The sequence below is a fragment of the Poecilia mexicana genome, unplaced genomic scaffold (assembly GCF_051168715.1).
Source record: "Poecilia mexicana isolate PSO_F unplaced genomic scaffold, ASM5116871v1 scaffold_2, whole genome shotgun sequence".
In the NCBI taxonomy this organism is placed as follows: Eukaryota; Metazoa; Chordata; class Actinopteri; order Cyprinodontiformes; family Poeciliidae; genus Poecilia; species Poecilia mexicana.
The window spans coordinates 36,735,226-36,757,575 of record NW_028263371.1 but is presented as its reverse complement, the minus strand read 5'-3'; the positions used below and the strand labels follow the sequence as shown (position 1 = coordinate 36,757,575).

Genomic DNA, 22,350 nt, shown 5'->3' with positions numbered 1-22,350 from the left:
GAGCTTTGAAATGGACACCAAGTGTTGCTGTAAAACAGATTGAGTCATTTCATCTTTGTTTATCCAGGCATTGAGGAGGAAGATCTGTTGCCAGAGGATGCTGTGCTAGCTCCTGCTCCAGAGACCATCCCGCCTAAAGAGCTCCTACCAGAACTTCCCTCCCAGGAGACACCAAAGAGCTCCACATTGCCTGAACCGCCAATAGAAACGGAGGCTTCTGGGTCAGGCCGAGAAGACCTGGACAGTTTAATTGAGCCATCCATTGAAGAAGAAGACCAAATATCTCTTTTAGAGACTGAAGATGTTAGATCAGAACCTGAACAAGAAAAAGTTGATGAGGTTGAGATTTTGGAAAAGCCTGAGGTCTCTACAGTTTTAACTAAGACCACAATAGAACAAGGCCAGCCAGCTCTTTTACCCCCAACAGAGACTGTGAATATCCCAACTGAGGCGTCGGAGCCTGATGTAGCCAAAACCACGCTCCACTCTGATGTCGATGAACCTGTGGTTCAGGCACCAGAGGACTCTAGCAAGTTTGGCAAAGACCCTGACCAGGATGTAGGGATCAATGTGATTTTTACCTATCCTGAGGAACCTACATTTGATGAAAAAGGCTTTGACGAGACAATTGAGAGTGATGGAAGTGAAGTGAAAGAGGGATCTTTGTCTGAAGCCAGGGATATAGAGGAGGAGGCACCTCTGACCCCAGAGATCTTAGCAGGAGATCTTGTGGAGGATGAGATTTTGCTCGTGAACAGAGACGATTCGAAGTTACCTGGGACAGACTTCCCACGCCACCCACTGCCAACTGCCCTGTTTCCAGAGGAGGAATCCCCTTTTACAGTCATCTCATCCATCTTCCCGGATATTGATGCTCTGCCTGACAAAGCCGTCACTTCACTGGTAAAAGTAAAGTTGATATTAACAACTTGAATGTTGTTTCTTTACAATCTGGAATAGAATATGTTCTGTAATGCTCTTTAACGAGTTTAAAAATGACATGATTTCTATGGACCATAACATTGAGTGCCAGTCCCCCTTTTGCTACCTGACATGCCAAGACATAAACTTCCCTAGTTGTTGTTCTGTGGATTGAGCATTTTTTTTATTGACAGAGAACACAGCTGTCAGACAGTTCTGTTCCCATGAGGAGGTTTACATGGTCCACACAAAGCTTAGTTAGGTGGTATGTTTCAAAGTAACATTCACATGGATAGGGACCCAAGGCTCCCCAACAAGGAATTGCCCAAACCACCACACTGCCTCCAACATATTGCCTTCTTCCCTTAGTACTTCTTGGTTCCACAGGTTACACAGGTTTGCAAAGCACACACTCACACACACAATTCACTTTCCACAAAATGTAAAAGCAAACCTAATCCTTTGGATCAATCCAACCAGGTCAGATTCTGATACTGATGTACCCAATGTGTTTTTTTTCAGCAGCTACCTAACTATTGTGTGCTGAAATGAAACATGCTGTGATTCACTGCTTTCTATAAGAACCAATAATAATAATATGAGCTACTGACAACACAGGCCAGCCTTTACTTCCCACTCTTCCTTCTCCAGGTGGCTTTTTGTATGACACTGATCATTGCAGACTGGGAACACCTCTCACTACCTTCAGTTTTGGAGATGCTCAGACCAAGTTATTAAGCCATCACAGTTTAATCCATTTCAAATGCAGTCAAATGCTTAGGCTTGCCCATTTTTCTGGTTTCCGACACTTTTTCATTTTTAAAGACAAACTCTTCTATTCTATCATTTATCTCCTCCCCACTCATAGGTGCCATAATAAAGTACTAATCAGTGTTGTTCACTTAAGCTGTCAGTGTTCATGCCATTATGCCTGATTAATGTATAATGTTGAGCATTCATAGAAGCTTCAAAGATGGGACAATTACTCATACGACATTGTTACAATAGGACCTCTATTGTAACAAGTTTTGAGTCTTACACATCACTTTACATTGAAAAGTATGCCTCTTGCACCTTTACCCTAGTCTCTTTAGAGAAAAAGTTACAATTATTTCAATTCTTTAAAATGCATATGGCATCAATTAGAAGCCAAATTTTTAAGACATTTTTCTGTTTGGTTGAGGTAGACCACTCAGGAGGACCTGGATGATGCCTCCCCTGAAGATCACGGATATGACCTGATTCCTTATGATTACGGCTTGACCAACCAGACAGAGGAAGGCAGCACTGGATCCCCATTCAGTGTGGCCCAAGGCACAGACCAAGTCAGCATTGCCATGCCTATAAACCCGAGGCGAGCTCTGATAGTCTTCTTCAGCCTGAGAGTGACCAACATGGTATTTTCTGAAGATCTCTTTAACAAGAGCTCCCCAGAGTACAAGGCTTTGGAGCAGCGCTTCCTAGAACTGGTAACCACCGACGCTGTGTTGCATTTGTTTTGGTAAAGAGTCCACACCGGCATGCAGCTCGCAAAATCCGATTTTTCTATTTCTTTCCAAGCTTGTGCCCTATCTTCAGTCCAACCTGAGCCACTTTGAGAATCTGGAGATCTTGAACTTCAGGAATGGGAGCATCGTGGTCAACAGTCGGATGAAGTTTGGGAGGCCTGTGGCTCGGGGCGTCACCACCACCGTGTACCTAATCCTGGAGGACTTCTGTAACACTGCGTACCAGACCATGAACCTAGCCATTGATAAATACTCTCTGGATGTGGAGTCGGGTGAGTTTCTTGCACTAAATTAAGTCGATGCTTACACAGCAAACCCATAATTGACAGAGCGAGTCTGTCTTAATGTTGAGCTAAGCAGTTTACTTTCATTATTTAACTACTGTCATCCAGCCGTCTCCTTTGATACTTGGCATTTCTCAGACTGTCTACTTATCTGTGAACCAACAATTCATTTTGAGAATGAATGTAATATTTGTCGTATCGTAAAACATAGTGATAGAAAACAACACACTGCTGAATCGCATCATGCACTAATAATAAAGCTGAACTAAAAGGAATGGATGGCAATGTTTTTATGTGAAAAAGATTTATGCCTGTTTTAATATAGCCAAATGTGCTTCTAAAGACCCTTATTGTGCTGAAAGCTACCACAAATGTGCTTTTGAAGACTTTGGCAGATTTGTTTATCTGTTTCTACCCAATAAAACAACAGACAGATATTATCAAAGTGAGCCTGTCTGGAAATACAACCATAAATCACATGCCAATAATGCAATTACAAAACCTGATATAGAGCGCCCTTAAGCCATTTCTTTTTTTTTTTTTTTGGGGAGGGGAGGAATCCAATCCCAAAATCTGTATTCTGGTGTTTCCTAATGCTGAATACCTTCTCTTTAGTGTTTTCTATTGCTTTGGCTGCAAGTGTTTTATACGTCTACATGAATAAACCACACAGGAAGTATGCTATTCACAAGACTGATTTCAGAAGCATTGGAATGGTCATTTGATGTCTGTGCTTGCAGTCTAGACTGATGCAGACCTGCTAACTCTGAACTACAGTGAGATGGAGAGAGTTTGGTACAATGGGCTCAGGAACAACATAGCAGAGAAAAAAGGTGCTGCTCTTTGAGATTTAAAATTGACAAAATTACCTGGTAATTGAGTAATTTAAAGAGTGCTATTTAAATATTAGCCAAGTAAGAGTAAAAAAGTACTGTGTAAAAAGGCTACTTAAGCCCTGAGTAGTACTATTTAATCTATACACTTATGAGCTGGTTCTGGTATCTAACGATGAAATAAAATATGACTAACGGTGAATCTCATTGTTTCAAAATAACAAACACAGGCAGAAAGTAGTCAGACCAAAATACTTTATTCTAATTTACCGTGGAGTCTCCCATGTGCCTTTTGGCAAACTTTAGTCGAGCCTTGATATGAGTTTTCTTCAACAGTGTTTTTTTTTTTTTCCATTGCCGCTCTCCCATAAAGCATTGACTGGTGAAGAAACCAGCAGCTGCGTGCAGAGTCTGCACGCAGCTTATACCTCCTGCTGTGTGTGCTGGTGGCCTAGTCCACCAGACTCCTCCCTGCACGGTCACTCGGTTTGTGAGGTTGGCCTGATTGTCAGATTTACACATTCGACATTTCCCTTCCACTTCTAGAAGGAAAAGAGATTTACCTGAACTCCAGGGGAGTTTGTTCATAGCCAGCTTATACTTTTCAATAACGTTTTCTCCGACTTGCTTGGAGTGCTCTTTTGTCTTCATGCCGTAATGGTAGCCAGAAATACAGTTTAAGCAGTTAATGGTTTTTCCAGACACAGGTGTTTTTATACCACATTCATTGGAGATGCACTCGCTGCACTCAGGTGATCTCCATTCCACTTATTGAGAGACCACCAGCACCAGCTGGCTAGACCTCTGTAGATTAAGGTCAGTCTTTTTAAAACAGGTGAATATTTATGCAATCACTTACTTTGTTATTGCCATTATTTTGTGGAATAATTTCCACTTTAGCATTAAATTATGTTTTGTATTTTTTTCTTCAAAAAGCCAAATTATGTGGATCCTGATTGAGTTGTAAAAGCAGCAAAAAGAGTAAAACATCCAAGGGGTGACTTCCGGTTATGGCGGCCACGTAGGAAGACGTGCAGAACTTCGCTCCGCTGTCTGCTGCGCTTATTAAGGGAAAATAACTGCTGCTCACGAAAAATTTGTGTAAGGAAAAAGATATAATGCCTAACTCAACTAAACAGCTCAAAGGGAAAAGTGAGGCATCCAAGCAAACGAAGCTTTTCGACCACAGCCTCCGCGGTGAAGCTCGCAAAGCCAACAAAAACATGGCGGAGCCAGAAGAAATTAGTGACTCAGAAAATAGTAAGTCTGACCAAATTTTGGTCGCGCTCGAATCATTGAAAAGCGAGTTCTCCTCGAAACTCGACGGTCTGTTGGTGACACTGCAAGATATGAAACAGGAGATGAAAGACTATAATGAACGTATGTTGCGAGCAGAGGACCGTATTTCCTCCGCGGAAGACGAAGTGGCTAACCTACAAGCTAGTGTGAGCGCCTTACAGGCTAAAAACAAGTCGATGGAAGACAAACTCATTGACTTGGAAACAAGGTCTCGCTTGAATAACTTAAGGCTTGTAAACTTGCCAGAAGGTGCCGAGGGTTCAGATTTATGTGCTTTTTTGGAAAAGTGGATACCCGAAGCACTGGGGAGTGAGAAGCTGCAGACCTCTCTGAGCTTGGAAAGAGCGCACAGATTGGGCCCGAGAAAGGACGGCGCCTCCCGACCCAGAGCCTTGATAATGAAGTTTCTTAACTTCAGAGAGAAACAAGCCGTCATTCGTGTTGCACGGGAAAAAAAGGATATCTTCTATAAAGATAAACGGGTCCACTTCTACCCCGACCTGGCCGCCGGGCTCCACCAACAGAGGAAAAAGTTCGACCCGATTCGGGAGGTGCTGCGCAATCTGAACATCCGCAATGGAATAACTTATCCTGCAACTCTCCTAGTGACTTACGAAAACGAGACACTGGCATTTAAAACACCAGAAGAAGCAAGCGAGTTTATCAAAAAACTCCAGAGAGCTCAGGACGCATAAAGCACTAAGTAATGCCTCAGACGGTACGTGAAGTCTGCGAACTTATTCGGTTTGTTACATGTTTATATCTCTAATATGTTGTATAATTGGGTTCCTAACTTGGGTAACAAAAATTATTTAAATGTGAAGAGTACCTTGGAATGCTGTTCAGTGTTCGTGAGCAGGAGTCTTTATTGTGCCTGGCAGCGACGGGAACACTTTTTGCAGAGTGAACTGGACGTGGTTCGGCTAATCCTCAATGATTGTGGATTGGCTAATGGCAATAACGGGAGACATAATGGTTGTGGGTGGAGCCCCTTCTGTCTGGGGAAGGGATTTGGTAGTAGGGAAAGGGTTATGTTCTCTATGTTGGATGTATGTTCTACCATCCGGTTTTGTTGTGTCTCACACTTTTACAACGCTAAGCATCCCATTACTTTTGTTGATGTATGTCTCAAACTGTAAAATGTAATTTTATTTCATGGAACTGCAGAGGGCTCCAACGCCTTCAAAAAGTCAAACAGGTCATGAATAGACTGAAAGAAATGGAGTCTAAAATTATATTCCTCCAGGAAACGCATCTTCTCGATGAGGATAATTTGAAAGTGAGGAGGAGGTGGAGGGGTAATATATATACAGCACCGTTCACGTCTCATTCTAGAGGAGTTATGACACTAATACATGAATCGGTACCATTGCAAATTGAAAACATTATTAAAGACAAAAGAGGAAGATACCTAATACTTCAAGGCTCCCTAATGTCGGAAACTCTAATTCTAACTAATATATATGGCCCTAATGTGGATGATAGTAAATTTTACAATGATTTACTCCTCACTCTATCTACGCTTAAAGGATCTCACATAATGGGGGGGGATTTTAATTGTACATTACACCCAAGCATGGACAGATCAACTGGAATTGATCAATCGCATAATAACTGTAGAGCTGCAATTTTTAGAATGATGAAAGAGCTGAAGTTGATGGAAATATGGAGAGAGAAAAATCCAGCCAGCAAAACATATTCCTGTTATTCAAGTTCTTTCAAAACCTTCTCCAGAATAGACTTCTTCTTAATTTCTACAGAGTTGCAGTTCAGGATTCATGATTGCTTCTATGATAACATTGTAGTTTCTGACCACGCCCCATGTTGCTTGGTTTACAGAGATGACCAATTAAAGAGAGACCCACCGAGATGGCAGTTCCAGCATAAATGGTTACAAGATAAAAACTTTGTGGAATATTTAGGGAAACAAATAGACAAATTCTTTCAATTTAATACTTCAGAAACGACAGCATGTACAAAATGGGAAGCTTTAAAGGCCTACCTTAGAGGTCACATTATTAGTTATACAGCGTCTAAAATGAAACAAACTGAAAAAACTCGAACACAATTGGAAGATAAAATAAGGTTAATCCAAGCTAAAGTAAATAGTGGAGATAAACAATTAGAAAATGAATTACTGGCTTTGAGAGCAGAATATGATAAATACTCAGCTTCAAGGGCGGCATCAAGTTTGTTGCGACTTAGGCAAACATTTTATGAACAGGGCAATAAAGCAGGCAAGTTACTGGCATGGCAAATAAAACAATTAGAAACTAAACAACCAATTACATCTATTATAGTAAATGGACAAATTTTGCATGATCCTCAAGAAATTAATGTAGCCTTTAAGAACTATTATGAAGAATTGTATAAGGCACAAATAAGCATCAAATCGGAAGACATAAATCAATTCCTTAAAAATTTAAATATACCAAAATTTTCAGAGGAAGACAAGAAAAATTTGGATCTAGAAATTACAAAAGAAGAGCTAGGGCAAGCCATTAATGATATGAAATCAGGGAAAAGAGCGGGACCAGATGGTCTCCCCATAGATTTATACAAGACGTTTAAAGATAAACTTTTGACCCCTCTATTAGATATGTTTCAAGAAGTTTTCCATTCAAACTATCTCCCCCCTTCAATGAACGCTGCCATGGTTATCCTTTTGCCAAAGCCAGGCAGATCTCCAAACAAATGTGAGAATTTTAGGCCCATTAGTTTACTAAATTCAGATCTAAAAATAATCGCCAAGCTGCTAGCACGACGTTTACAAAAGGTGCTCCCAAATTCAATTGATCGAGATCAAAATGGATTCATTTCGGGGAGGCAGGGTTTTCATAACGTGAGGCGAGTTCTAAACATAATTCATTATAATAGAGGTACCTCAGACTCAGCTCTTTTATCGCTAGATGCTGAAAAGGCATTTGATAGGGTTCACTGGGAATATCTTTTTCAAGTTATGGAAAAATTTGACTGTCGTAATAATTTTGTAAAATGGGTGAAAATATTATACAACAATCCCTCAGCTGAAATAATAACTAACAAGAATATATCTAGATCAATAAAGATCAACAGGGGCTGCAGACAGGGTTGCCCATTGTCACCTTTACTATTCGCTCTGGCAATAGAACCATTTGCTATTGCTATTCGCTCACACCCACATCTTAGTGGAATCACTGTCGGACCTACAGAACATAGGATTTCCTTGTTCGCGGACGATGTGGTCCTTTTCATATCAAAATTAAATCAGTCAATACAAATTATTTTGGAAATAATTAAATCATTTAGTGGTATATCTGGATACAAGATAAACAGAACCAAATCCTCAATTCTTTTATTAAATGCAAATGAAAAAATTAGCCCAACATTAGGTGTATTACAGTTTAAGATGGTAAATGAATTTAAATATTTGGGGATACACATCTCACCAGATTTGGAATGGGTAGCTGCGACCAACTACAATCTCATATTAAATGAAGTAGACAATTCATTTGAAAGATGGATGTCTCTACCAATGTCTATGATTGGGAGAATAAATACAATAAAAATGAATATACTGCCCAAGTTACTTTACATATTTCAGAATGTTGCTCTTCCACCTCCTCCTGAATTCTTCTCCCAAATAAAGAAGAGGATGTTACGTTTTTTGTGGAACAACAGAAAATCCAGACTCCGTTTGTCTTTACTATATCTCCCTTATGACCGTGGGGGCTTGAATTGCCCAAATTTTCACTTGTATTACTATGCTGTGCAGTTGAGATCTATGATGTTTTATTACAGTGATCAGTCGCCGCACTGGGTTGACATGGAGACTCAGGATTTAAAAGTGACTCTCCCCTCATACTTCTACTCAGATTCAGTATCAAAGCTTTTGAAACATACTAAAAATCCATTTCTTAAAAATATGATAAGCGTATGGAGAGATGTAAAAAAAAAATTTAATGAGCCACACTGCTTGTCTCTGTTCAGCCCAGTGTGGGGTAACCAATTCTTTGTACCCGGTAGAGCTGACTTAACCTTTAAAGCATGGAAAAACAAAGGACTCCAGATGATTCGGGATTTTTATGTATCAGACTCAGACATACTAATGAGTTTTCAGGATCTGCAACAAAAATTCCATCTAGATAAGAAACATTTCTTTAAATACCTTCAACTCAGAAACTTTATAAGAACGAGTCAAAATAACGTGCTGGCTAAACCTGCCAAATCAGCTTTGGAAAAAATGTTAACAAGGGATAGTTTAAAGGCAGGTATTATATCAGAGTTCTATCACTCACTGATGTTGCATATATCTGAGGGATCTCATGACAGACTTAATGCTTGGAAGGGTGATTTACAGTTAGAGTTATCTGGGGAAGAGTGGCAAACAGCATGCAAATTGGCCCATACCAGCTCTATCAACACTGCACTTAAAATGATCCAATTTAAATGGTTAATGCGGGTTTATGTAACACCAGTGGACCTCAACAGATATAATGGGGAAATATCTGATGTATGTCCAAAGTGTACAGTGGATAGAGGAACTTGGATTCATTGTGTGTGGTACTGTAGGAGTATTATATTGTTTTGGAAAGAGGTAAAAGATGCAATTGAGGAAATTATTTCCAAACAAATAATTATGGATCCGAAGCTGTTTGTGTTTGGACTATGCCCAGAAAAACATAATTATACTAAAAACGAATTAATTTTTATAAACTTAGGTCTGCTTAATGCAAAAAGATGTATATCACTTTTCTGGGGGAAGCCCCATAGACCTACTATAAAACTGTGGTTGCAGCAGATGGCATCTACCCTCCCTCTGGAAAAGATTACATATGTATTAAAGGGTAAACAGAATCTGTTTGAATTCATATGGAATCCCTTTATTAGGTATGTTCAACATCTGAACTTCTTGGAGGACGACGCAAATGACTGAAGATTCTGCTCACTGCGGTTCCCAAAGAAAATTCTGTTAGAGGACATGCACTGCTGAAGTAAATATTTCAGTATACGGATGAGGGGTAGATTATGCGATGGGTTACATTGGAACTAAGAATGTGAGAGACATTTTGTTGTTTTTGTTCTGTGTTGTGTATTTCATTGTGACTTAAACAAAACTACTATTATTACTGGCATTCTTTGTTAAATGTTCAAGCGGTTTGTCTTAACTGTTAAAATTTCAATAAAGATATTTTGGGAAAAAAAAAAAAAAAAAAACATCCAAGGGGTGAACTCTTTTTTTTTTTTTAGGTAGCGGAAACAATCCAATGCAACTTTAACTGCTCTACATTTTTGCACCAAACACAGAACAGATATAATCTCACCCTTTTCACTAAAATAACTCCAAAGAAGGCAATACTGAATAGCAGAGTTCTCATTGAGCACCAGGCAGAGTGAACAATGTTTCAACAATCATGCATAATGGTGTATTTATGTAAAATGTGTTTTTAAACAGTTTGTTTTGCTGCAAGTTTGTAAATTTGTGATGTTTTTGCAATTTAATCCAATTTGTTCTTTTTCTTCCAATATCCTAAGAGCTGTAAAGATAACAAATAGCACTTTCAGAACTTTGGGTAAATTGTAAACATATTCTTTAGAAATGCATAATAGTACTGAACAGGCATGAGCAGCTATATGATAATTTTTGTATATTTAAAACATGTTCTATCAAAACAGAAATACCAACAAGCACATAGTTAGTCTTTGCATGAAGTTAAATTCTAAATGAAAAAAAGCACAAAACAGGGTTTTCAAACTAAAAATAAATTAGTTATTTAACATAAATTGATGTTCAGCACACATCTAAAGTTTTATTTTTAGTCAAGTAAATCTGAATACTTTTGAATGTTGCATTTCACTGAGATTAGGGGCTAACAGACCAACTTGCAACATAAAAAGCAACTACACTTATTCATCCACAAAGATATAATGTAAGGTTTTTTTTATGTTGGATTGTAAGATAAAAAAAGCAGCTGAATAGAAATTCCTTTGTACCTGTTTTAATTTGAGTGCTTTAATTGCTTTTAATTTCCAGGTGACCAAGCCGACCCCTGCAAGTTCCAGGCGTGCAACGAGTACGCAGAATGTAAAGTGAACAAGTGGTCAGGGGAAGCGGAGTGCGTCTGTAACGCGGGCTACTTCAGTGTCGACGGCCTTCCGTGTCAAAGCATCTGTGAGCTGCAGACAGACTTTTGCCTCAATGACGGCAAGTGTGACATCATCCCTGGCCAGGGAGCCATCTGCAGGTGGGCGAGGGATTAAGACTGTGTTTGTGTGTGCATGGGGAACAAGTCTTCAGCTCTAACAGGCCGCAGTGACTAAACAGATTTTCCAAGTCAGTAGAGTTTAGAAGGAAGAAGTGTAAATACAATTACTTATTTCACTAATTTAAGAGATGTTTGCTTCTTGTGCTGATTTTCAAGATTACAGACCAGATTCAGGTTTGTTTTGAACAAGGTTTTAAATGAAAGTATGCGAGGATTTACACTTTTACAAAGTCCTCAAACGTCGTAGAAGTAAAATCATTTTTATGTCAAAGTTGTTTAATACGTGATACATTGTAGAAAAAAAATACTATCCCACTGAAGTCAGATTAATTTTTTTATCTCACAATATTGTGCATAAGCAACAAATCTTATGACGTTCTCTACCTAATGCAGTTAAATTTCTTATTTGAAATGAAAATTTGATCATTTTTACATCTAGTTATTTTCATTTTCAACCACTGACAAATATATATATATATTAAAAATTGCTCTGAAGAGTCACTCAGCCTGTAGTTTACCACGGTGCCAATTAGACCTTGTGACAAAAAAATTTAATATAAACCACTGAAATCCTGGCAGCATTCAGACTGAAGCCGTAGTTTCTGCTGTGGTTCTGACCAACATCATTAGGCTGCTGCTTTCACATAAAAGGCCCCTGGCTGATTTAACGCCTGACAGCAGACTGAGGCTGAGTTGAGCGACGCACAGTTTAACCTTGTGGTCAGATTCAGTCATTTGTGCATCATCTGTTTGCCTCAAAGACAACCTGGCGTATGTCCATAAAGACCAACGCTTAGGAGAAGCTTGCAGTGTGTTCACACAACGTTAACAGACAATTGGAGATCTAAACAAGAAAGAATATATCCAACAATTTAAAATGCCACAGAAATGAGAGGTGTGTGTGTGTGTATTGTAAAAGCTGTCAACTAATATAATCTTTCCTTAGACAATTAAATCTTGTTGTGACTTTGAGTAATGTTGCTACCTGTTACCTTTATAATGTATTGAGATTTTTTTGTATACTTTACATTAGCAAGACACAGAGTGGTGGTGCAAGAATAAAACCTAGTCAATCGATGTTTTATTCGTAAGGGTTTAATTTGCACATCGGAATGTTTTTCCAGAGAACATGGCTTCTGCAATTCAAACTCTAGTTTTTCCTACGTTTCCTAGCTCTAAAATGTCTCATCTAGTGGTGAATGAAAGGAAAAATAAAATACTGATTTGCAATCACTCTGTCGCTGCAGTCGAATACTCTCTGATTCACTTTGCTCAGATACAAAGAAAAAAGTCACAGCTGAAGCTAATTACCGCGGGTAAACTTGCTGGAGGAACGTTTGGAGAGAGTCGCTATTAATTTAAAGTTAATGCTTACAAACAGCAGGTTTGTTGGCGTTGGTCGTCTAGCTGTTTACTTCCTGTTTTAGCTTTCTGTAGTAGCTGGTGTTAACTAATTTGTTTCCTCAATACTCTGGGGTTGTTCCTTCCCTTAAATTCAGGATTCTAGTTCCCAACACAGATTGTTTTTTTTTTTCAGTCAGATTTTGGTGGGTGCAGAGAAACCTGTCATCACCACCTGTGTTTACTTCCATAAAGCTAATCCATGTTTTCTGCATAAATGGTCTTTGTTTCGAAAGAGCACACTATGTAACTTATTTCTGCCACCATTTAGCAGCCAAACATCCATTTGACACATTTTCCTACAACACAAAAACAGTCTGTGCTTTGATTACTGTCAAAGATTTCCAAACGGAGCAGGTTGTGCATCTGGATTGGAGGGCATGGTTCAAATGACTTATTTCATTTCAGAAAAGCGATCAAAATAAGGTTAAAAATAAATTTGTGTTAATGAGCACCTCTGGTCAATATGCATACCAGCAGATCTAATTTTTAATATGTGTTCAGGTTACATGTTTTGGTCATGATGAACGAGTTTTTTTTTTTTTTTTTTTTTACCAATTCACTTACACACACGAGAGGCAGTTTGTTGTCATTTGCTCAACACAAGCTCATCTGTCAAGAAGAAACACAATAAACAAACAGTTTGTGTTTTGTTTCTGTTTCATACCTTTAAGATTTTTTTTAGAATATCTTGCTCTTCAATTTGAGTTTTTCCCTTGAAGGTTTCCCCACTTTGATGTCTGCAATGTGTCTACTTTGATCAGAACTTGTGTTTGCATGTGCAACAGATTTATGCATGTGTGCTGAAGATGAAAAGCCAGCATTGGAAATAAGTGACAGGAACTTTTTGTTAGCCCTGCTCAGACTTTGAGATGCAAGTTTTTTTTTTTTTTTTAACACTCTAGTAATTATGAGCAGACTTGGGGTAGACAAGCCAAGATGACTGCTAACCTCTGTTTCACACCCACTACAGCATTATAACACATGAAGGCAGTGCCACGTGCTGCTGGATTCTCATTAACTTCCAGCTAAAAGTGTTGCATTCCTCCATGGAGACAGAAAACAAATAAGAGATTTTCTTCCATAACAAGGAATCAGTTTTTTTTTTTGTTTTTTTTATAAGACAGGCAGAATTAAAATAAATTTATCATCTTTGTTGTGACAAAAATGCAAACAGGAACAACTTTCACGTGATTTATTTGCCGAAACATTTTGATTCTGCTGCTCAACAGAAGTTGAGTTCTGTTATTCAGTCCACAGTTTTACAAATACATTTCAGGCTGACATTTTCCGTCTCCAGGTGTCGTGTTGGAGAGAACTGGTGGTACAGAGGTGAACACTGTGAGGAGTATGTGTCCGAGCCTCTGGTGGTTGGCATCGCCATAGCCTCTGTTGCTGGTTTCCTGTTTGTGGCGTCCGGAGTGCTGTTCTTCCTGGCCAGGACACTTCGGGATCAGTACGACAAGGAAGAGTCGGAGGATCCCGTACGGTGAGGACAGGAGTTAAAAATACTGAATACCCAAGAGCATCCGTAATTTGACAACAGCCAACATTTCTTTTACCTACAAAACTGAGACAGCTTGGCTATGTCCATCTGCCATTGGGTGAGTAATGGGTTGCACCCTGAACCACCTAAGGGGAACGTCATTGATTTACCGAATGCTAAGAAATTAATTCAATAACATTTCTTTTAACCATTTATGACCTAGATTTCAAATGTTCGCCTGGATAATTTTTCTTTAAATCTTTAAATGTCCTGTGAGTAAATATATATTGCTTATTTATCCATAACAACTGGAACTTTCAGTATCTAGCAAGTTATTTTTCGCAATTTACCGTCTGCTAAAAGAGCGCCTCTCGGTTTAATTTCTCTTCCTGCTACGGTGGGGGTGAAATTACCGTAATAACCCGACATTGGCTGGAAAGCGCAACGTCTCCCCTCTCAGAAACTGTTGGAGTTTTTCAGGTAACACAAAATGTGGCGGAATTACGGTACTGCAAATTTGGCTGGATCGTCGGCGCTACCTTCGATCTGGAAGAGTTAAATTAAAGACACTTTGTGACTCATCATTGTTGTTTTGTTTGGTGTATCATGAATGTATTTTGATTGGAATATTGAGTCAGAGGAAGTTATCCAAATGTGAGCAAGTGGGGGTGTTGACAGTAGGAATGTTTTTATGCTCACATTTGTTGTTTGTTTTCTTATTGGATTATTGTGTGTCGCATCACGTGACCTGTCAGATTTAAGACACTATAAAGGGTGTGTGCTGCCATGTTGAACGCTGAGCCAGAAAGTAATTCTGCTAACAATATTTCTGATTGACTTTCAAATGTGGAAATAATGTAAACAAAGTGAATGATTTAGCGTGCCAAAATGCACATTTTAATAAAAGATCATTTTTGCAGTGTTTTGATCTCGGCCTTTAGCTGCTCTGACATGTTGCTAATATACTTGCCACCTTTGGGACCGGAAATGTCTTCACAATTTAGTTTATCATGTTCTGGTTACTATTTGGAAAACCAGTTAGGCTTATTACATGTTGGGATGCTCACTACTAGCAATCAAGCTGATGACAGTGTATTCCTCTCCATTTTATGGGTGTAAACACTTACAAACTATATTCACAAGTAGCGATTTTAAGGAACAGTGTGTGCTTCTTGGTTATTGAGGTATAAACTATTAGAAGTCCTAACAAATAGTTTATATCTACAACTTTAACTATATTTTATATGCGTGGCTGGCAGCCACACTTAATATTGAACTCACAGTTGCTCAGAGACAGAAGACTTTCCAAGTTAAAGTTCTCACTTCAGGGCGTGTTGTGTTCGTACTTGGAAACTTGGAAAATTCGGATTTTGAAGACGAGCACAACAGTCGTGTCGCACGGTTTACCTTAGTGGGTTAGTCATTTAATTCGAGGTTCGGTTTCTCTCCCTGCCTTTACATCTCGACTAATTGTTTTCTTTATTTCTCTGGGTCTTCAGGCGGGTGGAAAGTCTTCCGTCATTGGAAAGGGCAACCAAATACAACCCCATGTATGAAAGTGAAGCCACTACAGGCTACAGCCACTATTACCGTCGTTATCCCGAAGCGCCTATGTACAGCAGTGCCAGCGCTGAGACATCCACCGACTTTAGCAGCGAGGAGATACGGCACATCTATGAAAACAGTGAGCTGACCAAAGAGGTAAGTATCTATTTCCCTCCCTGCCTCCATTTCCTTTAGATGGTAATTAAAAGACTGGTCATGTCAAGCTCAAGTCTGAAACAGCTCAGATAAAGATGGAGAACATTTCAGTTCTAAAGTTCAGTTTCTCATAATTTCAGATGTCCAGATACTTATAATCTAAAAAAAAAAAAAAAAAAAAAAACCTGCATCAAATGCATGACAAGAAAATAAGCCCGTGTTATTTCCTACTCGTCGACTCATGCTGGACGTGTGTGGCCTGCTGCAGACAATACAAGGAGCAGCGTCCAATTGTCCTTTTGAGCCTGTTCTCTTTAAGAGCTGATAAAACTGTCCACAGCTGCAGCCCAGCATCCTACTCTGCCCCAGCATGACGCAGCTAATATGTATCAAAGGCGAGAACTGATGGGACTTAATTGAAGAGACTCGCCATAGCTCCCGGTGGCGTCAACAAAAGGGATTCCAGATTTTAATGCGTCAACATAAATATGGAATCTTAAGAAAATGTATCATGAAGACGTTGTAGACGTCAATGGTGAGCAGAACCTGTCCTTGGAAAAAATAATCCACCAATTTGTTAAAAGATAAGCAGCTATTTTTTGTCCAATCCTCAAGATGACAACTGTAATAAGAAAACCAAGTGGTCACTGGTGTCAAATCTCTTTTTAGGTAATGAAACAAAGCTGCACAGCAGCTTATCTTTTGCATGGAGACCATGTCAGTGGTTGGTGTTAAATGATGTCCACTTTGAGTAAGAGACTGTACATGACTGTGTTATAAAAATCCTAACTAATTTATCAAAACACAGATATATATATATATATATATAGCCCAGTAACAGTAGACATGTCTGGTATTGGTACGTAATATCTTTGTCGGGAGAAGACTTTCATACAAATAGTGTTGGAAGTGTTGTGTTGGTGGTTGCTTAGCTGCCTCTGCGACTGGGCAGCTTTTCAGTGACTGACTCAGCAATGAGTTCTGGATCCTATCAAACAGGGCCGGAGATAACACGGGTCCATCTGTCAGGAAATTAGAACTGAACTCAAAATGGACCTTTCAACAAGATAATGATCCCCGGTTTGTTCCAAGTTATGGCCGAACACAGAGAAAGTAAAGATACTGGAAAGCCAAGATAAAATCCTTAAAAGAGTTTTAGTATAAACAATAGATTCAAAACAGGCACAAGATCGCTTTAAGTATAATTTCATATGCAAACAGTGGAAAGGGCTTTTGCACAAAGGGATCCGGATGTCATGCATGAAACTGAGCACAGTTACGTCCTATTATGTTCCACATCCATTATCAGTCCTGTGTGCAATTTCTCTGTTTTTGCTGTTTTTGCTCCCTTATCGAGTGAAATCCTGTTTTTCTGCAGGAAATCCAAGACAGGATACGCATCATTGAACTCTACGCTAAGGACCGGCAGTTTGCAGACTTTGTGCGGCAGCATCAAGCGTGAGCTCACTTGTTTGCAGCTTTTAGACCTCAGTGAGATAATGTACTAAATAAACCTGGATTTGAGGGACGAAAAAGGGGGAAGTGGGTTTGAGATACAAGAGACTAACAAGACCAAAGAGACAAAGCGTTTGTTTGTTAGTCAGGAGCTTCAAAAGTAGAGAAGTTCAGGCCATGCCAAAGCAGTGTGGAGACAGATTTATCTTTCTTAAGTTCTAGCCAGGACTGGAGCCACAGATGCAGACAAAAACAGTCGGATTCAGACGTTACTTTAACTGCCTTTAACTTGATGTGATGTGTGTAATGATGTCTCCCATTTTTCTTTTGCTTGTTGCATTGTTCTGTGTAGCATTGATGTTGATTATGCTGAGTTTAGTCTAGCACTTTTTCTTTTTCTGTAAAGTACAAAATGTAACATACAAAAGATAACATTGTTCCACTTGTTCCTGAATGTGTTTCAGAGTTCTGGATACCCAGAGAGAAAGCTCCTCTATGCACTCATAGAACTGTAACGAACAAGATACTGTAAGTAATGTTTCATTTAATTTGAAAAACAAACAATAAAAAAGAGGAATCACCACTGTATATCATGATGATGTTTGATATTCCTTATTTTGTGAGTTGCCTCGTGTACCTGTATGAATCTTAGTTTCATATAAAATCAGCTCTTATAATTTACTGAATGGTGAAAAAAGTCTTACGGTTCTTCAAAGTGATGACATGTAACCCATGTTGAACCGTTTTACTGACGAGCTTCTTCTGTTTCACAGAGACACGCTTCCTGATCAACGATGAAGCTTCCTGTCAAGACGTCTCTTCGATCGCCATGTTCCTCGTAGTTCGGACTGTGTTTAGATTATTTTCAGCACCTTTGTAACGGAAACAGTAAGTCTGCATCTGTCGCTCTTTGTGTGGGTGGGTGTTGACCATTCATTCATAAACCTCTGTGCCTTCTGACTGGGTGAGTCTCCTGTGACGCTACGGCCCGTTTCTGCTCATGTTTTTGCTGCTTAACTACCAAACCTTTGGGGAAAACCGGGCCGCATCCTGTTACTTGAACAGAAACGCAAAGACCAAACCGACGAGCAACTATTGTTTTGTGTGAAAACTGTTTATTTGCATTACCTTCTATCTGCCTTCTCTTAAAGGGGAAGAACTTATATTGTGATACGTTTGTATAGTTAAACTGACATTTGTCCGTCTGAGATATATGTCATTTTTTGATCTTTGTCATGCTCAGATTTATTTCTTAGCTCTATCAAAGAGCCATAAAAACCTAGGTAATTTTTAGTTGTTGGTGCTATTCTAATTTTAAAAACTCCTTGAGATGTATAATGTTGTCGTTGAGTCATTTACAGTTTGAAGCCAGCACCAGTGGATGGACTCTGTTGTAGAATACAAGTACAAGTCAACATTTTGGGAAATGCAGAAAAGGCGAAATTACAGTTTGTCTCTGTGTTCACTGATGTCTGAAGCAGTCAGCAGTAAAGATATGCCTAACAAAGACCTTCGATGGAATCAATTAAATCAAAGCACATGCATGTGCTTAAACGGCCCAGTCAAAGCCCAGAAAGAGCTTTTAATTTGGTGTCCATAGATGTTCTCAATCTCTAAATCTGCCAAAACCTCAGGGACATTTTCCAATTATTCGACTCAGTGATGCCAAATACTTATCCACAACGAACTTTTCAGATTTTTGTTTGTAAAAATTTCTGTTATGCATTTAGTGTCTTCATTATACTTCACAGTTTTTCTCCACTTTGTGTTGGATATCCGTCACTAATATCTCCCTGAAATACCCTGATGTTTGTAATTGTAGTGTGAAAAAGTTCAAGAAGTATGAATATCTTTGCAAAGCACTTTAGTCTTGACTGATTTCCTCTTTCTTGGAAAATATTAAGCAGCAAAACGCTGCACTGTTCTGAAGAGTAAAAGCGACAGTCTACTGTCTCAGTTTTTCTCCCCTCCAGATGATTTATTTGCCTTTTCTCATGGATTTTTATAGGTAATTATAAACTTTACCTGAGTGAAGTTGGTCCCACCCTCACCTTCTTCAAATGAAACAAAATTGGTACCAAACGTTTGTGCTGGTTTGTTCTCATTTTAAAGATGCTAATAAATGTTTCCAGAGATTTCATCTTCTTAGCACAGTTGTTTGTCACCAAACCTGCTTGATTTTGTAAATGTGGCTGACATTTGATCGTCTCTGGAAACATTTATTAGAATCTTTAGCGGCACAAACCACAATTTTTGACACCGTTTTCGTTTGATTTGAAGAAGGTGTGGGGGGAGAGCAGCTTCACTCAGGTATAAACATTTGGGTCTCCAGACGCCTAACTAGGCAGATAAAAAGTGTTTAGATGGAACTCATGAAGGCGTTCGGAACCGGGATTTGAATCCTGCTTTCAGTTTCACATTGGGACTATCGAGAGTCCAGGAAAAGCAGAAAGCGGAGCATGACAAACAGACGCTCTCAGTAAAGGCATACATAGAAACGTCTGTACTGCCGTCTGTCTTTTCAATCTGAAACTTTCTGGGTGACCGAGTCCAGTGTTTCCTATGGCATTCATACACTTTCCCCTGGATTTGTTATCCTTGACCCTGCCCGTTCACGGTGTGGCCCTTCACATCTGCACCTGGTTATGTTCTGCTTGTCTACGCTGTCGGAAAGCATGAGCGTCGGCTCTCTCCGGAGGTCACAGGTCCACACGTAGATCAAGCTTCAGATTTTTGCTAGGAATAAATTGTTCTGTTAGTCATCTACCCAAGTGAAAAAAAATAAATAAATAATTTTCGGAGCAGACCCTTGTGTCACTGTCATGCCTTTTGCAATCTGTCAGTTCAAGTTTTATTGTCTTGTTTTTGTGCGTGTGTCGAGTTATCATCACTGTCCTTCAGCATTCCTGGTTAAACGGCCAGAAATCAAACACACAGTGTTCATTCATGTAAATAACTCTGCAAATGTCATCAGTCATTGCAAGATAGGGTGTTAATCTTGTATGTTTCCTGTGTCTCTTTGTTTTATATTGATGAATGTAATCAGTGCTATCATCTTGTGCAGCTGTAACGGGTAAAAAAATAATTAAATAAATTAAACGCTTTATATAAACCGATGAATCTGGTTACTGTGATTGGGACGTTCTTTACCACAACATAATGCAGGTGAAGGAAAAAAACAAACACAAGTTTTATGATGTAGCACTTTGAGTAAGGACAGTTTTGCTTAAATAATCACTTAAGAAAAACAAAAAACAGAAGCAAAACTAAAATAATCACCTACATTCTTGCATTGCTCAATGCCACAGTTTTCCTTTTCCACTGGAAGCGTGAGAGCACATTTTGTCCTTTCACTGCGAGCCATAATGTTGGAGACGATTATCTCCTCTCCGGATAATCCGAAGATGAGATTAGCCTCAGAAAGTATGGATTACAGGTTCATCTGGAGCCACGACGGTTTCCAAAAAGAGTGCACACCAGTAATCAGCCTGCACATGCAGTATGATCTCATGCGCCAGGGTTTGTCTCACCACGCACACGAGCAAGACCTTGTGTAAACAAAGCATCGACCTGGGGAAACAGTGTTTCATTGTACTGTATGAGGGGAAATATTGGATCCAGGTGCTGCTCGTCGTGCCTCGACGTTGACGATAGGTGCAGCTGGAAACGTGATTTTTGGGTAATTCGTCCGTGAAAATTCTGAAGTGCAATTTCTCAAAAACATCGTAACTCTAATTATTTTTATATTTGGCGCAAACGATTACTCTGAATAAATAACATCTCGGGGAATAGTAGCTCACGATACCAAACTACCATTCAGCTAAGACCGCAGCTGAAAGCTGTCAAAGAGCGGTGATGTTGCGTATGGATCACCAAACTCAGGCCATTAAATCAAAACCTAGCGACCGCTACAAGCAGAAAGTTGGAATAACCTAGTCTCCTACTCAAATTTAGTTTAATATGCTTATTTGTCCATTGATGAGAACAAAGTCGAGGCAAACTCTGCCTAGGAGCAGTATCCTGGAGACCTAACAAACTGGCACCCAACCCAGAGAGTTAAAGGTCTTTGATTTAGCCCAGGATGGACCTTTTGTGATGAAAACTGCAATTCAAAAAGCAACAAATTGAGCATCGTTCAGATAGATGTAAGTTTTATTCTCAACAGAATTTTTACCCTGATGCATAAGAATTGAATGACCAAAATTAATCACCTTGTATAAGGTTATAACTGCATCTCAAAACATATAACCAGCCTGTATGAAGTTTGCATGTTTTCTCTCTCAACACAGGCAGCTGAAAAACTAGATAAGAAATCCTAACGATACTCAAATCAAACCACTAACTTTATTAAGCAGGTCATCAACCTTCCTGTAAGTTTTGTCTGCACACTTTTAGTGGGAGCTGCAAATATTTGACATAAGCCAAATTATCAACAGGTACAATCACAATTTAGAGGATACATCCTAACTTTTACTTGCCATTTCAGTAAATTGCTTCACATGAAAATAAATCAGTTTTGTTGAAGATTGTAGAAGTATGTATCAAGTCGAGTATGCCGTTAGAAACACAAACTGTTCTACAAAACCTCCTGTTACTATGTCGCTGTAAAAAGAAAACTGATATTGAAGCGACAGTGAGCTAAGTGGGACACCATCATAATACTAATGTACATTATAACTAATTTTCTGTGCTTGTAGGACAAAAACAAATTAGTTTTCAACCAAACATGGCATTTCTTTTTATGAAGTATTAGACTGCGTTACCAAACGCCTGTTCCTGCATGATTCCAGTTGGACGAACATTTCTTTGTATGTCCGTATTCAAATATATGTATCAGATTTGTCGAAAACTGTTTGACCTGGAAGCGTCATCCAGAGGAGCTCCAGCTGTCAGCTTGGTTCAAAAATACCTCTTGCGTCTCGTATACCACGGCATCCGACCCTGACAACTTCCAGCTATTCAGACCTCTGGAGATGCGTTCAACATAACGTGGTGTTGATTTCAACCTGCTGCAGCATTCTTCATTTTTTATAGCCAACTTCTGCTTCTCATCCGCAAATCCCTCTTTGAGCATAATTTCAGTGATTCTGGCAATTAAAAGTAATGTGTTGCCGTTTGTCCCTGTTAAGTTCCCCGGTCTTGCTCAGGGGTCGGTGCCAGGAGCTCCTTTCTCACTCATCCTGAGACCTGATGACTTTTCAGTTCTCTTCTCTGAGT

The 22,350-nt window shown here is 39.3% G+C and overlaps 1 protein-coding gene across 1 annotated transcript in view; it reads left to right on the top strand.

Moving 5' to 3' along the window:
- Nucleotides 1-20,249, top strand: part of impg2a (interphotoreceptor matrix proteoglycan 2a) — a 36,434-nt gene extending 16,185 nt beyond the window's left edge. Inside the window, exons 13-21 of the mRNA XM_088015441.1 lie at nt 68-909; nt 2,109-2,390; nt 2,482-2,701; nt 10,859-11,069; nt 13,792-13,980; nt 15,477-15,678; nt 17,057-17,136; nt 17,598-17,661; nt 17,907-20,249. Coding sequence (XP_087871567.1) covers nt 68-909; nt 2,109-2,390; nt 2,482-2,701; nt 10,859-11,069; nt 13,792-13,980; nt 15,477-15,678; nt 17,057-17,136; nt 17,598-17,640 — 2,069 coding nt within the window. The 3' untranslated portion in view covers nt 17,641-17,661; nt 17,907-20,249. The remainder of the gene's footprint in view (nt 1-67; nt 910-2,108; nt 2,391-2,481; nt 2,702-10,858; nt 11,070-13,791; nt 13,981-15,476; nt 15,679-17,056; nt 17,137-17,597; nt 17,662-17,906) is intronic.
- The last annotated feature ends 2,101 nt before the right edge of the window (nt 20,250-22,350 follow it).